Genomic DNA, 13,707 nt, shown 5'->3' on the forward strand with positions numbered 1-13,707 from the left:
AGGCACTTTAATATTTTGTCTTGCCCATTCACCCTCTGAATGGTACACAGCCCATGTCTCAATTGTCTCAAGGCTTAAAAATATTTCTTAAACCTGTCTCCTTCCCTTCATCTACACTGATTGAAGTGTATTTAACAGGTGACATCAATAAGGGATCATAGCTTTCACCTGGATTCACCTGGTCAGTCTATGTCATGGAAAGAGCAGATGTTCCTAATATTTTGTACACTCAGTGTATAGACACATGTTGAATGTCAAACCATTAATTAAAATGTGAGGGCAGTGGTGCAGACTTTCAGTGTAGTAATGGCAAAACATTGGCAATATAATGACATTAATAGTAAAGTTTATAACAATGAAAATAATGTATTATGTCTACTGAAGATACATACTTAATGACCTCAATTTTGGTTAATAGAAGATGATTATATCAAATCATTATGTAGTATTGTCTTCTTATTCGCTATTCAGTTTTGAAATGTTCTGTGTTAAAGAGACAATGCTGAATCAATATAATAGTCAGTGCCATGGGAAAAAAAATATTGAGGTTGATAAATCAATGTAGTGTTGAGGGTATGTCACCAAAGAGCTGTAATCAGGTCAGAAAAAAATGTGTTGTACTTAATTCAACATCAATGTAGTACTGTAATACAGTGTCATACAGAGAGAAACAACTTAAATAATATTTTTCTCTTTCTTTAGTTTTGGTTTCAAAACTTTGGTCATTTTAATTTATAAAACATTTGTAGAAACAGATTTTCTGGACTGTATGCCCTTTGTTATAGTTTTACAGTATATTCCAATTACAACATAGGCAACTTATACGCTGTATGTCATTTAGCAGACAAATGTATCCAAAGAGACTTACAGTCATGTGAGCATACATTTTACGTATGCGGTTCAGTCGATACAAGAAATTGTAGGAAATATGCCTCTAGGCCAATCACAGAATATGTCATTGATTATATATTGGATATTGTATTACATCATGTAATTCATCTGTTTTAAACATGCCTGAGATGTAGATGGATGGGCTAGCCCTGGCACTCTGTACTGTTGACATCTTTACATCATAAAACCATTTCAACGATAAGCCTCTAGATTTGAATACGGATTTGATTTATTCTCTTATCCAACCCTCCGAGTACTCAACATTGAAGTTATACACCACACGTTACCCCATAAAATCATCTGATCTCCATTCCTCCTTGGACCCTACAGGCCTTCCTGCATCTGGGCCAGACCAGGAGGGGATTCCATCTCCCCACTGCCTCCAACCCAGGTCTCCTCCGCTCTGTGGGTCTGCCGTTGGGGCCAAATCTGCACCAGAGCCCTCTGCTCCCGGTCTTTGTCAGGGCCGCGACAGGGTGGTGTAGACCGGCTGCTCCCAGTGCGTGGGGCTGTGTGACTGTGGCACGCTGGACGGGTCAGTGATGGCTGTGTACAGGGGCCTCTGCGTGGGCCCCATGTAAGAGAAGGCAGAGTACAGCCCTGAGGCCTGGCTGGAGTGGGCGTAGTAGGATCCCGAGGCCTGGTGGTCAGCATATTCTGCAAACTGGGCCCTGGAGGCCAGCGAGGGGAAAGCAGAGCTGTAGTGGGGCAGGCTGAGGGGAGTGTAGGTGACATGGGAACCCCCTGAGGATGCTTCAGCAAAGTGTCCCCCCGAGCCGGCCTCACTCTTAATCTGGGCCTTGGAGGGGTCGGAGCCCAGAGGTGAGGCATGATGCTGCTGGTGCTGCTTGGATAGCCACGCTGCAGAGTGTCCACTGGCCACGGCCAGGGCAGAGGAGATACCGTAGGCATAGGGAGATGCAGAGGACCCTGCTGCTGCCGCAGACCCAGCACTCTGTCCAATCCCCGGGTGCCCATTGGGTGGCAGGTACTGGTCAAACTCGTTCACATCAAAGGGCTCCATGTTGGCCATCACCTCGTGGCTGATCTCACCGATGTCCATGTTTCCGAAATCAATGTGTGGTTTGCCTGACCCTGATCCAGAGCCACCCTCCGCTCCTACCCCCATTCCCCCACGGGAGCTCCCTGCTCCACCGCCCTCCCGCTTCCCATCGCCCAACTTCCCAGACTGGAGCTCCGTCTTGGGGGTGGTGGGTGGTGTAGGAGGGCTGTGGCTCTGGCCTGTGGGGAGACACAAAGCAGAGTTATTGTCAGCCTGGCTTGTGGTATATTATTTAGAATGGGGATGTGTGACAAACTGCATCGATAGGGCTGATCAGACTCTGTGGCATACCTGCAGTATGTGGGTGGTGTCCATCAGCCAGAGGAGACCCCGCCCCCCCGACGTGGGCAGCCACGTCCAGGTGGAGGCTCTTGTAGTGCGATTGGCTATGGCTGACTTCACCCTCAGAGTGGCCGTCAGCTTCAGAGCCGGAGCCGGGTTTGCCATTCTTGCGGCGGCGTGGCTGGTACTTGTACTCCGGGTAGTCCTTCTTGTGCTGCTTCCTCAGCCTCTCCGCCTCCTCGATGAAAGGCTTCTTATCACTCTCATTCAAGAGCCTATGAGGGAGAAAATAGTTTTTGAAATAACAATGATAGAACATTTTAATTTCAGTCAGGAGGAACTTAAAGTAGAGGTGTTTTGTGCTGCTGATTTGATGCATGTGTCAAACTCTAATGCAGTCAGCCATTCTGTTTGAATGAGGAAATTACAGTAGTCTGAGAACATTTAACAGCATGTATTTTGATAACATGATGACCGTTATGTGTGTGTTAAGATAACAGTGACACAGTGCTGGTTCCTTTGACACCTCCACATCCCAGAGGTCAATAACCTTGTCCAACTCCAATAGAAGAATAATGACATTTTATTTACCAGGTGGTCTGTGTCAACTAGGACACATCACCTTTTATATTCAATCTACTAAGTGTTCTTGTATTTTACTTTTTTTTTAACGTCTAACTGGTGTAATGGCAACACACTCATAGGAAATGCTGCTATTCTCCTTGATTAGCATTAAAACATTTTTAGAAAACAACAATCAACAATATTTCTACTGTGGAGATTATTTCTACCGTCAGTTTTGCCTCTGAAACATTCATTTGGTTTTCATCTCGTTCTAAATCGGATCCGCCATCTGCACAGCTGCATCAGAAAACCTGCCCACACCAGGGGATTTTCGGCTGGACTGTAATGAAATTAAGACACAGGCTAAAGATGCATCCTGTGCACGTAACATAAATCCATATTACTGATGGTGGAGTCAGGGGGACTGGCATGAGAAAACACTGACCTTTGAGACTCCCAGTTCAGCATGTTTCTTGGCCAATTAAACAATCAAGCGCAGGCTCAAGGTCAAGTCTTTATCTAATTAATGTTGCCTTCTTATAAGGTTAATGAATTAGCCTCTCTGGGCCTTCCCATCAGCACGCACTTGTCTGACCTAGCAACAGTCCTCCATATCTGTGTTTTAAAGGCTGACCGAACTAGCCATTCAACCCGTTGACCAGTAACATCTTGGATATCTTTTTACATAGTAGGTTCTTTAATATGTCACTCTCAATTACAAATGACAGGGCTGTAAAAGTGTATATCTGCCATAATGGTCTGTGCTTTAAAATATATAGATGAGGGGATTGCAAAAACCTCAGTGATTCCCACTGCAGCCATCTCCCTCCTACACCACCATGAATTAAGTGGGTTATGAAATTGGGCATATCCAGCCACTATAATGTGAATACAAAAAAACACAGAACTACATGTTTTTAGTTTTCTGTAGGCTACATAATCAACATTATTTTTTAAATTTTTTTATTAGGTTGTGGGCTTTTACAAGCTTTATTCTGAGCTGGTAGAATATTATTTTAACATATCTCAGCTAATTTGATTGAGAAACTCATTGCTGTAAAGAAGGGAACCTGCCTTGAAAAATCTAAAAATCTATGACTTTTTAAGTTGTTTTTATGTTTTATGGGTCCATAATTCAAGTCTACTGTAGCATGAGGTGTCCTTTGAACTTTTGACCCAGAATGTTGTGACTAAGAACGCATTTGAACTTGTGTAACCCTGGATGTTTATTGTTGTTAATCAAAGCGGACCGACGCTGTAATAAACGCTTTCCCTTACCTCCATAGTTTCCCGAGGGTTTTGCTGAGCTCCGCGTTGTGGAGGTGGGGATACTGGTCTGCCAGTTTTCTCCGTGCGGCCTGTGCCCACACCATGAAGGCGTTCATAGGCCTTTTCACATGCGGCTTGCTTTTGCTGCTGGAGTTTACACGCACAGGCATTGGCACGAGAGTCCAGTCGTAGCCGTTCAGCACCTGGCTCACTGCCTCGCGGATACCAATAGGAAAGCGATCGTCGTCTTCATCGGACTTGATGGAAATCCCGCCAGCTACATTGGATAGGGCGTCGTCGCCGACCCCTGTTAGCTGGGGCTGCGGACCGGACAGGGGGGAGTCTCCTCCGCCTGCTGCACTGGAGGAGTGACCTGGTGACAAGGAGTGACCGTCGTCCGAGACCCCTGGACTCATTTCTAACTCAGATAAACTCTGCTCCTCTCCCGACATCTTTCCCCTCTTCCAAGAAAGCTTCCTCCCTCAAGTGAGTAACAGAACGTGCACAGGGTATAGTTTCTTGGCCTATGGGTGTTCAACTACTAATCCTAGACCTATCCCTATGTCTGAACTAATGAAGAAGTTCACCCTTTCTCAGGAATATAAACTATGCCTGTTTAAAACGAAAGGATTGCTTCTGTCACTCGAGGTCTCCTTTATATAAACTCCCAGTCAGTCTCAACTCTCAGTCTACGTTCTAAAATTCTGTTAGGATTCCTCATCAAAGTTCTTTCCATCCGTGTTGCTGGTATCTTACGCTGAGCGCGTATTGTGGATCCCAGTTTACCTGTTGATTCCCACCTCTTGCTCCAGTTGAACAGTGTCCTCTCCTGTGCAGTCTTTGAAATTGTAGTCCTTTAGCTAAATACTGCAAAGGACATAAAGTAGAGTATGTATTAGAAAACAATACCCTAGTGAGTGAAATATAGAACATATTATTAAACTGGGTGGTTCGAGCCCTGAATGCTGATTGGCTGACAGCCTTGATATATCAGACCATATACCACCACAGGTATGACAAAACATGTATGTGTACTGCTCTAATTACATTGTAACCAGTTTATAATAGCAATAAGGTACCTCTGGGTTTGTGGTACATTGTTTGCTCAGAATACTTTCATTTAATTAGCATATAAAGGATGTAATAAAAATGATTCGGAATTAGGATATAGAAGTGAATCTGAAGCCCATACAGTTAGTGCAGACGGTCTGTTATTCGAGCCCAGGCCTCGACTCCTGCTAACAAGCTACTGTTTAAGGTTTGGCACTTATTGCAAGCTCCCCAGAGAGAAAGTGTTGGAATAATATGAGCCCGCACCAGCACAGGGCTTCGATTTATACCTCGGAGCTCTTAGATAAACAAGGGCTGGCGCTGGAAATATAAATTGGCGTGGGTACGTGTGTATGCGCGTGTGTGAATTGGACACTGTCTGTTTGAAAAAGTATAGGCCATGTGTCTGTATGCGACCTATTGGGGTCAAATGTGTAGTTTTGTCGATAGAATCAACGCCTGCCTGTGTAGGCCAACACGACCTTAACGTTTTGATTAAGCGAACTTGTGAACTGTAATAACAAACTATAGGCTGTTTGTTTTGGAATTGATTTAATCGTTGAATCAGTCATATTGTAGAAGTTAAATTCATAATGCTTGTCTCTCTTGTGCCCAATTGATCCTTTGTAACATGTGGATGGATGCCACTGACATACTGACATACTGGTGGTGAATTATCAGAGCATTGGCGGGACTGTGCCATCTCATCTTGTACCTCAACCACCCATAAATTTAGTGGATTCGCTATTTTAGCCACACTTGTTGCTGACAGGTGTATACAATCGAGCACACAGCCATGCAATCTCCATAGACAAACACTGGCAGTAGAATGGCCTTACTGAAGATCTCAGTGACTTTCAACGTGGCACCATCGTCAGATGCCACCTTTCCAACAAGTCAGTTCCTCAAATGTCTGCTCTGCCAGCTCGATCAACTGTAAGTGCTGTTATTGTGAAATTGAATCATATAGGAGCAACAACGGCTCATTCGTGAAGTAGTAGTAGGCCACACAAATGCTCAGAATGGGTAAAAATGTGTATGTCCTTAGTTGCAACACTCACTACAGGGTTCTAAACTGCCTCATGAAGCAATGTCAGCACAAGGACTGTTTGTTGGGAGCTTCATGAAATGGGTTTCCATGTCCGAGTAGCCACACACAAGCCTAAGATCACCATGCACAATGCCAAGCATAGGCTGGAGTGGTTTAAAGATCGCCGCCATTGGACTCTGGAGCAGTGGAATGGTGTTCTCTGGAGTGATGAATCACGCTTCACCATTTGGCAGCCCAATGGACTGGGTTTGGAAGATGCCAGAATGCATAGTGACAACTGTTAAGTTTGGTGGAGGAGGAATAATGGTCTGGGGCTGTTTTTCATGATTCGGGCTCCTTAATTACAGTGAAGGGACATCTTAACGCTACAGCATACAATGACATTCTAGATGATTCTATGCTTCCAACTTTGTGGCAACAGTTTGGGGAAGTCCCTTTCCTGTTTCAGTATGACAATGCCCTGGTGCACAAAGCGAGGTCCATACAGAAATGGTTTGTCGAGATCAGTGTGGAAGAACTTGATTGACCTGCACAGAGCCCTGACCTCAACCCCATCGAACACCTTTGGGATGAATTGGAACTACGACTGCGAGCCAGGCTGAATGGAAGCAAGTCCCCGCAGCAATGTTCAAACATCTAGTGGCAAGCCTTCCCAGAAGAATGGAGGCTGTTATTGCAGTAAAGGGTGGACCAACTCCATATTAATGCCCATGGTTTTGAAATTAGATGTTCGAAGAGCGGGTGTCCACATACTTTTGGTCATGTAGTGTATGTATAGGCTAATAACGGGTTTGTAATGGACATATAAGGCGACAATAATTGATGACAACTCCGGTCTTGGTGCGCTCGCCCATTCGAGTTGGTTGCAGCCAGAACAGAGTTCCTATGTGATTCAATATTGACAATTTCTTTCAATTAGCACATTTTTTTACAAAGAAAGTATTTTCACCAGGTTGTCCTTCAGATTAGTTCAGAACTATGAAAGACACACGGGTTGTCTGTCCTGTGATTATTAAAGCAGGAGTTAAATGCCAATTTCTGCTCGTCCACATTGAAAACTCGTATCTAATTTATTGTCATTATAGGCTCTACTGTATATATATATATTATGAAGCCTACAGTATATTGATTGTTCTCTACATTCCTCTTAAATTGGTGTTTATGATGTCTAACTTTCCATCAATTTGACTTTTTCTATAGCAACCGTCATTAATTTACATGAAAGAAGTGGACTCCAAAGCCCTTCTTATCGCTTGACCTAACAATACATTTCCCTTGATTTACGAAAATATTTTCCCATGATTGATGCTGTAGTCTCTTTCCCTTAGTTAGTTGTAACGTGTTCATTTATTATAATAAAATAAGAAACGTTAACATATCCAGAAATGTGGAATAGCCTATCTGAATCTGCGATTTTTTTAAATTCCAAAACAATTGTCTCTAAACAATTGAATAAAACGTGACAATTCTATGACCTATTTGAGTTTTATCGTGAATTTGGCCTTCGAGTTTGTGTTCTGATGCAGGTCTAGAATATTGTATGCATTGAACAGGTTGTTGGCACGAACCACTGATCAGAGATGACGAGAACACGTCCAGCTTTTAACGCATTATGAAATGGATGATCTTGTTGACTAACTTTCTCTCAATGAATTTTTTTTTTTTTTTTTTTTTTTTTTTTTACCTTTATTTAACCAGGTAGGCAAGTTGAGAACAAGTTCTCATTTACAACTGCGACCTGGCCAAGATAAAGCAAAGCAGTTCGACAGATACAACGACACAGAGTTACACATGGAGTAAAATGAGTATATTAGTCAACCTGTAAATACTCACGAATAAATAGGCATAATACTTGTCAAATGCCTCATATCGTTGAAAATAGTCCCATGCGTCATGAATGTTGGGATAGTCAGTAGATGTAATTAAGGAGTCAAATGTAGCTGTTAATGGGAAAAGTTTCGTTGATTTCATCTTGAACTCGATCGATCTGACGTTATATCTAAAACTATATTTGTCACTGGTCTATAAATAATTGTATCTTCGAAAGGACCGTTTACGACAAGGCAAACCTAAACGGAATACACAACTTTGAAGCTGGTTCATAATTGAAATTGTATGTCAGTAGGCCTATTTGTATTAACCTATATAGTCTGTAACATACACTTGCAAAAAATATATATAATATATTGCTGGGATGCGTATTAAACATGTATTTCTCCTGCCAGTCACGATAATCATATCCTGCTATAACAGAGCAGGCGATGCCCACTTTACACAGCAGGATTATCCTAAGATACATTTTAAATGTAACAATAATAATATGGTAATAGTTATAATGATAATAGCCTAATAATAATAGTTTAATAATTTAAATAAAACAATGATTTAGAAAAGATGCAGGTGTAATACATAATTTCTAACTGCACAATTTAGATGAACTTTATGTCTTGATAATTTGACAAATGAAAGAAAGAGAGAGAGAGAACAGCAGAGACAGGAAAGTATTTCAAAAGCTAAGCGCCTTACTTCAGTAATGAAAAATGAGGTCGCCCGCTTAGCACGAGAGTCCGTGTGTTCCCGAGTTTCCAAAGTGACGCTCGCGCTCACTCCCTAGCCCCCTCGCTCGCGCTGCCCTTCTATGAATGCCTGCTCTGTGTCGCGCCGGGGCTTAAAGAGCTCCGTTGTGTGAGGAAAAAGAAAAAAGTGGGGGGAAAAGTCTTAAAGGAGCAGCAAACTTACACGCATGCAAAACCGGCAATCAATGTGATTGGTCGATTATTATTTTTGCTCAGTTTCCTGCAGGGTAGGATCTCACTGTCAAAATTAGCATCAATATTATGCCAATATTACGCCTACCTGAATAATGTGGAGACGCCTCGATTGTTTTGGTTAGGTAGGCTACTTATCTATTTCTAGGCTGCAGTGCCATCCGATTCTGTGGAATGAGATGCTGCATTTGGGTTTGGGTATTTCAGACTTCTCAAAAGCAATATCTAGCCTATGGAAAATCCTTTCTGTTGGGAAAATGTATGTGATATCATCCATATTTGGGGTGTGCTACTTTTTGACCCTCTTGTGGTGATCAGAGTAGGGCAATTCCAATGTGGAACACAAAAATATCCGTTTTCTATGAACATTTGTTAAGATTAAAAACTATAATTCAGTAAGAAATATATGTTTTCTACATTGTGATTTTTCAGATCCATGTTATTCTCATACGTCATTATAGCCATTACAGATTGGGTAGCAGATTTTGATTTAATGATTTAATGATTTAATGTGCTGGATGTTTTATATTATTGATTTGGAATTAGGGATTCCATCTCTAAATGTAGGCATAGCCTAAATATCTATATAATGCTCAAATCATAAAAGAGCAATGTTGACTATGACATTTGTCATGTTAAATGTATTGGAGAGGGATATTAGCGGCATGCGCAATCCTTTACTGAGAGATTTTCATTTGCAGAAGCTTATAGGGCCACACCAAAAAGAGACCTTAAAAACATGTCATCACTCAATTTCAAATAAAAAATTATTTGGGTTTCTGAATAATTCATAAGGCCTGTATTATAAATAGGACTACCGGCTAGCCTTATGTGCATTTACGCATGAGGTACATTGATATTTACCCAACTCCACAATCACCTTGAACGCGTTCCCATGGAGAAATGTTTTCGTCTTATTGTTATTATTATTATAAGCCATATTTTTTTTGTAGAAAGAGCGTAGGCCTATTCTCTGATGTTATCAAATGTAATTTATTTACCTGTTTCTGCATTTCCTGTTGGTGGTGTGAATTTGCATTTGATTTGAATGATAGGCTACATGATGTAGTGTGCCCCACAGGAGCTTGTCCAGCACCCTGTCACTCACATCACTGGATACACGCGTCAACAACTGACTTTGATGTGTCTCTTCTTATCCTGTTTGAAGTGATGTCCGGGGACATCATCTAAATTAGCAGCGGGGTCTCAGGAGAACACACTGATGCTTTGTTTTTGCACGCTCATATCAGAGTCCCTCCCTGTCACTTGGAGACGAGAGGTGTGGGGGTGCACTGCACGCACACAACTCCACATTCTTAGATTTCCCCTATGTTCTTGGGTATATTGCTGCACCTATGAGCAATCGTTATTGTCTCTTTCAATACAGTCCAAGTTTATTACATGTGTTATATATTTATTTTTAAATATTGATCTAATTTAGATATCGATTTTACGCACGTTTTACGCACACAAACTAGGCTAAGTGAACAGTTGGTCTATTGGCATTTATCTTTTGATATTTTGTGTTAGATTAACTTACATTTCACTGACACTGGTTTGTTGGATAGAGCATCAACGTAGGCCTACAGTAGACTATCCAGTGCAGGCCACTGACTGTCGGAATTAAATATAATTCCAAGGCGAACACTGCGCTACTTCATCCTATGTGTGAGTTTTATAATTGCATCAGTGCGCAGTCACTTAGATACACAGAGCACACATTTAAAACCAAACAGCATTTGGAGAAAATATAGAAAGTAGCGATGGGGGGTATTATGTGTCGAACGCACACAAATACATGCGCTGTTCTTTTCAACAATGACCCCTTGTATTTCCTTCTCCCGACACTACCCCCTCATCCCAAAAAATCACTTATTTGTTCATTATCCATGAATGTTGACTGTGATAAGGGAATCCTAACCATGAGTGAATCTCTCTGTCTGGTTGCCTCTCTCTCTCTCGCCCTTTCATTCCCTCTCTCCTCTTCTCTTTGCGCCCTTTGTTTTATCTCAGGTGAATTGTAATCATGTGATCAAACGAACACCCCCTTCCATTATCCCCTTAAAATGAAAAAATGAGGAACAAAAAACAGTTCTGTGTATATGAAAAAGAAAAAGAGAAAAAGACATGTCTCCGTTTAGTGCGCCTCTTTGTCTGGGTCTCAGCAAACGCTCACATATAGGGGAAAATGCTCCAAGACCTCTACTTTGCTTATGGATCTCTGTCGCACTGTCCAGCTCTTGAGAGGGGGAAACTTAAAATGCAACTCCGGTGGACTGGCTGGTCCTTCAGGATTTGTGGCCTGGCCGCAACATTGAAGTGAGTTTTTGTGAGTGTGCAGTAAAGATTGGGAGAGCATCAGTAATTAATGTTGTTTGGGGGTGAAAAGACTAGCCTATTATTGTAAGGCGCGAATATTTGAGAAATAAGTGTGATTCGTATCATTTCCGAGCCTCAGTGTTTGGTATGTCTATTATGTATTATACGTTTTTTGTTATAAGCTAAGGATGTTGTAATGCAAAAAGTTCAGAAAGATACACTTCATGTACGTGGTTAGTGTTTCTTTATCGAAATCAATATCCCGTAAGGACCCAGCATTTGTGTGTGATTGTGTTGTGATTTATTGAAGTGAATTAAGAGGGAGAGAAAAGTCAGATGAACATATCTGTGGTCGCATGTGTCGAATCGTTGTTGTTTAAATATTTATTTTAACTGCACCGTCATGACATTACATTTTATGTTCTCCTCTAGGCAAATTATAATCTTTTATCGAAAGAAAAAATGTATTAAATTATGTATTCAACAAAGAATATGCTTCCATGCAATTTGGTTGATTAGCCTAATGTTAAAGTTTAATTTAGCTGGTTTCTTAATTAATTGTGTAAACATTTAGTAGCCTAGATGATTGGTGTAGGTTAATAGAAGGTCGTTGTTCAAAATAACTCAAAATAGTTAGACATGGTTATATCGTTATAATTGATTCTCTTATAACATCAGGTTAACTATTATCAATGCGATTTGTTTTTGTTGGTTTGCTTTTAGGCCTAACAATAAGTAATTTCACCATTAGTTAAACTCTTATGAAAACTCCGCGTCTAATCCATCTACCAACCTGGCCCCATTCCATCATGGCCACCGAATCATCAACCTCATTCCTAATTGGCATACATCACTCCTAACCTCTCCATCTGAACGCTGATGTGTGGTGAACGTTTTGGAACAAAAATGGTCGCCGTGCATCACCCAGGTTGGTGCCGCACATTGGTGGTGGATGGGGTGAGTTTTCCCCTAACTACGTAAAGCACGTTGCGTACTTCAGTTGGTAGAAAAGCACTATATGAATCCAATCACGTATTATTATTATTATTATCACAAACATTGGGTTAAAACAAGCTTATATATTATAAGTTATATTCTTCAACAATCAATGGATATATATAATTAATTTACATCCACAAATTTATATATCGACTAAGGAATCTTGCTTTAAATATGTTCAAGGATATGGTATGTTATACTTTCTAATTGTAGCCTACATTTACTGAGCTTGTTGTAGGACAAAATGGTCAGACTATTGTTTTTGTTAATGGCAGCAAACGTGACAGAATAAGACGAGAAATACATTTTCCTCAATTTTACATTAGGACTAATTTATCAGAATATTAGAGGAAGCATTGATGTAACGAAAATATATATAAAGTCGTGCAAATGTGGCTTTTCAATTTTGGTTGCATACAACGACTAACATGTCATTTATGTCGAAATCCTAAATTAGTATCAGATCATTATTAAATAAAATATTCTGGAAAATGTTTTGTCAAAATAACAAAACTTAATGTCAGACACATTTTTTAAATATATATTTCATAACAGAAGCCTAACTCCTTCCCCCTCTGACTTCGCTTGTTAATGAATAAATATGCTTTTTCGATATGATAAAACAGCATCCAACTTTGTGGTAAACCTTTTAAAAATGTAAAATGGTGAATATATTTGCCCTGTTTTGTTGTTGTGTCTTTAGAACCAGTATTTGAATATTGTGCTAAACTGTATGTAATGTATTGATGTTTACAGATGTAGAGAAGTAAAAAATAGGGTCAAATTATATAATTAGCAATAGAACAAATCGTTAACATGATGCTATTGATTGAAATAAAAAAATAAGAGGCAATGGAATAAGAACAGTTGTTAGAATGAGACTTCTCTTACTTATTTAATATTAATTTATTATATGTTGATTCATAATGAGGATTTATTTGCTATTTGTTTATTTAGCTTTGTTAATTTAGAATGGAATATGTCGCAGTATTGGGACATTTTCTACTCACAAACCTCCTTCATATCATTTTAAATCACTATCTAAAAGTAGGGGAAAAAAAGGACACTGCAAACATTAAACTTAGTGCTTTTTACTGTGACTTATGTTGCTAAATGTTTCCTTCAACGTAGAAATGTGGTTCATGTTGAAACCGTCTCTTTAGTTTCTGAGTTTCCCATAAATCCGCTGTGGTGCCAGGGACCTGACATGTGACACTGATGATGCCGTTTGTTGTGCAGCCGTAGACAGTTGTGACCGTAAACAGTTGGAACTCAGGTCTGTGACCAGGGGAGTAAGGGGGTCACCCCCTCAAAGCAGACTGCTAATGTGGGCCTCATGGTTCTATGACTGTGACACTACCTGAGGGTGCTCTTCCATTAACCTGGTCACAACAGGGACATATATCAACAACATCCTGTGGCACTAGACTGGATCAAATTTGTTTCAAGAA

General features: G+C 40.6%; 1 protein-coding gene and 1 long non-coding RNA gene across 2 annotated transcripts in view; one reads left to right on the forward strand and one right to left on the reverse strand.

Moving 5' to 3' along the window:
• Positions 1 to 111: 111 nt before the first annotated feature.
• On the reverse strand, positions 112 to 8,848 carry LOC110538351 (transcription factor SOX-10). Its single transcript, XM_021625106.2, has 4 exons — positions 8,697 to 8,848; positions 4,079 to 4,936; positions 2,246 to 2,511; positions 112 to 2,133 (listed from the first exon to the last, which is right to left on the reverse strand). Exons 2-4 carry the CDS (start codon positions 4,519 to 4,521, stop codon positions 1,352 to 1,354), a joined length of 1,491 nt encoding a protein of 496 aa, XP_021480781.2. The 5' UTR covers positions 4,522 to 4,936; positions 8,697 to 8,848; the 3' UTR covers positions 112 to 1,351.
• A 1,648-nt stretch (positions 8,849 to 10,496) lies between these two features.
• Positions 10,497 to 13,707, forward strand: part of LOC110538350 — a 37,701-nt gene continuing 34,490 nt past the window's right edge. The window contains exon 1 of the long non-coding RNA XR_002475735.2: positions 10,497 to 11,257. This is a non-coding gene — a long non-coding RNA (uncharacterized LOC110538350). The remainder of the gene's footprint in view (positions 11,258 to 13,707) is intronic.

This window comes from Oncorhynchus mykiss, chromosome 12 (assembly GCF_013265735.2).
Source record: "Oncorhynchus mykiss isolate Arlee chromosome 12, USDA_OmykA_1.1, whole genome shotgun sequence".
Lineage (NCBI taxonomy): Eukaryota > Metazoa > Chordata > Actinopteri > Salmoniformes > Salmonidae > Oncorhynchus > Oncorhynchus mykiss.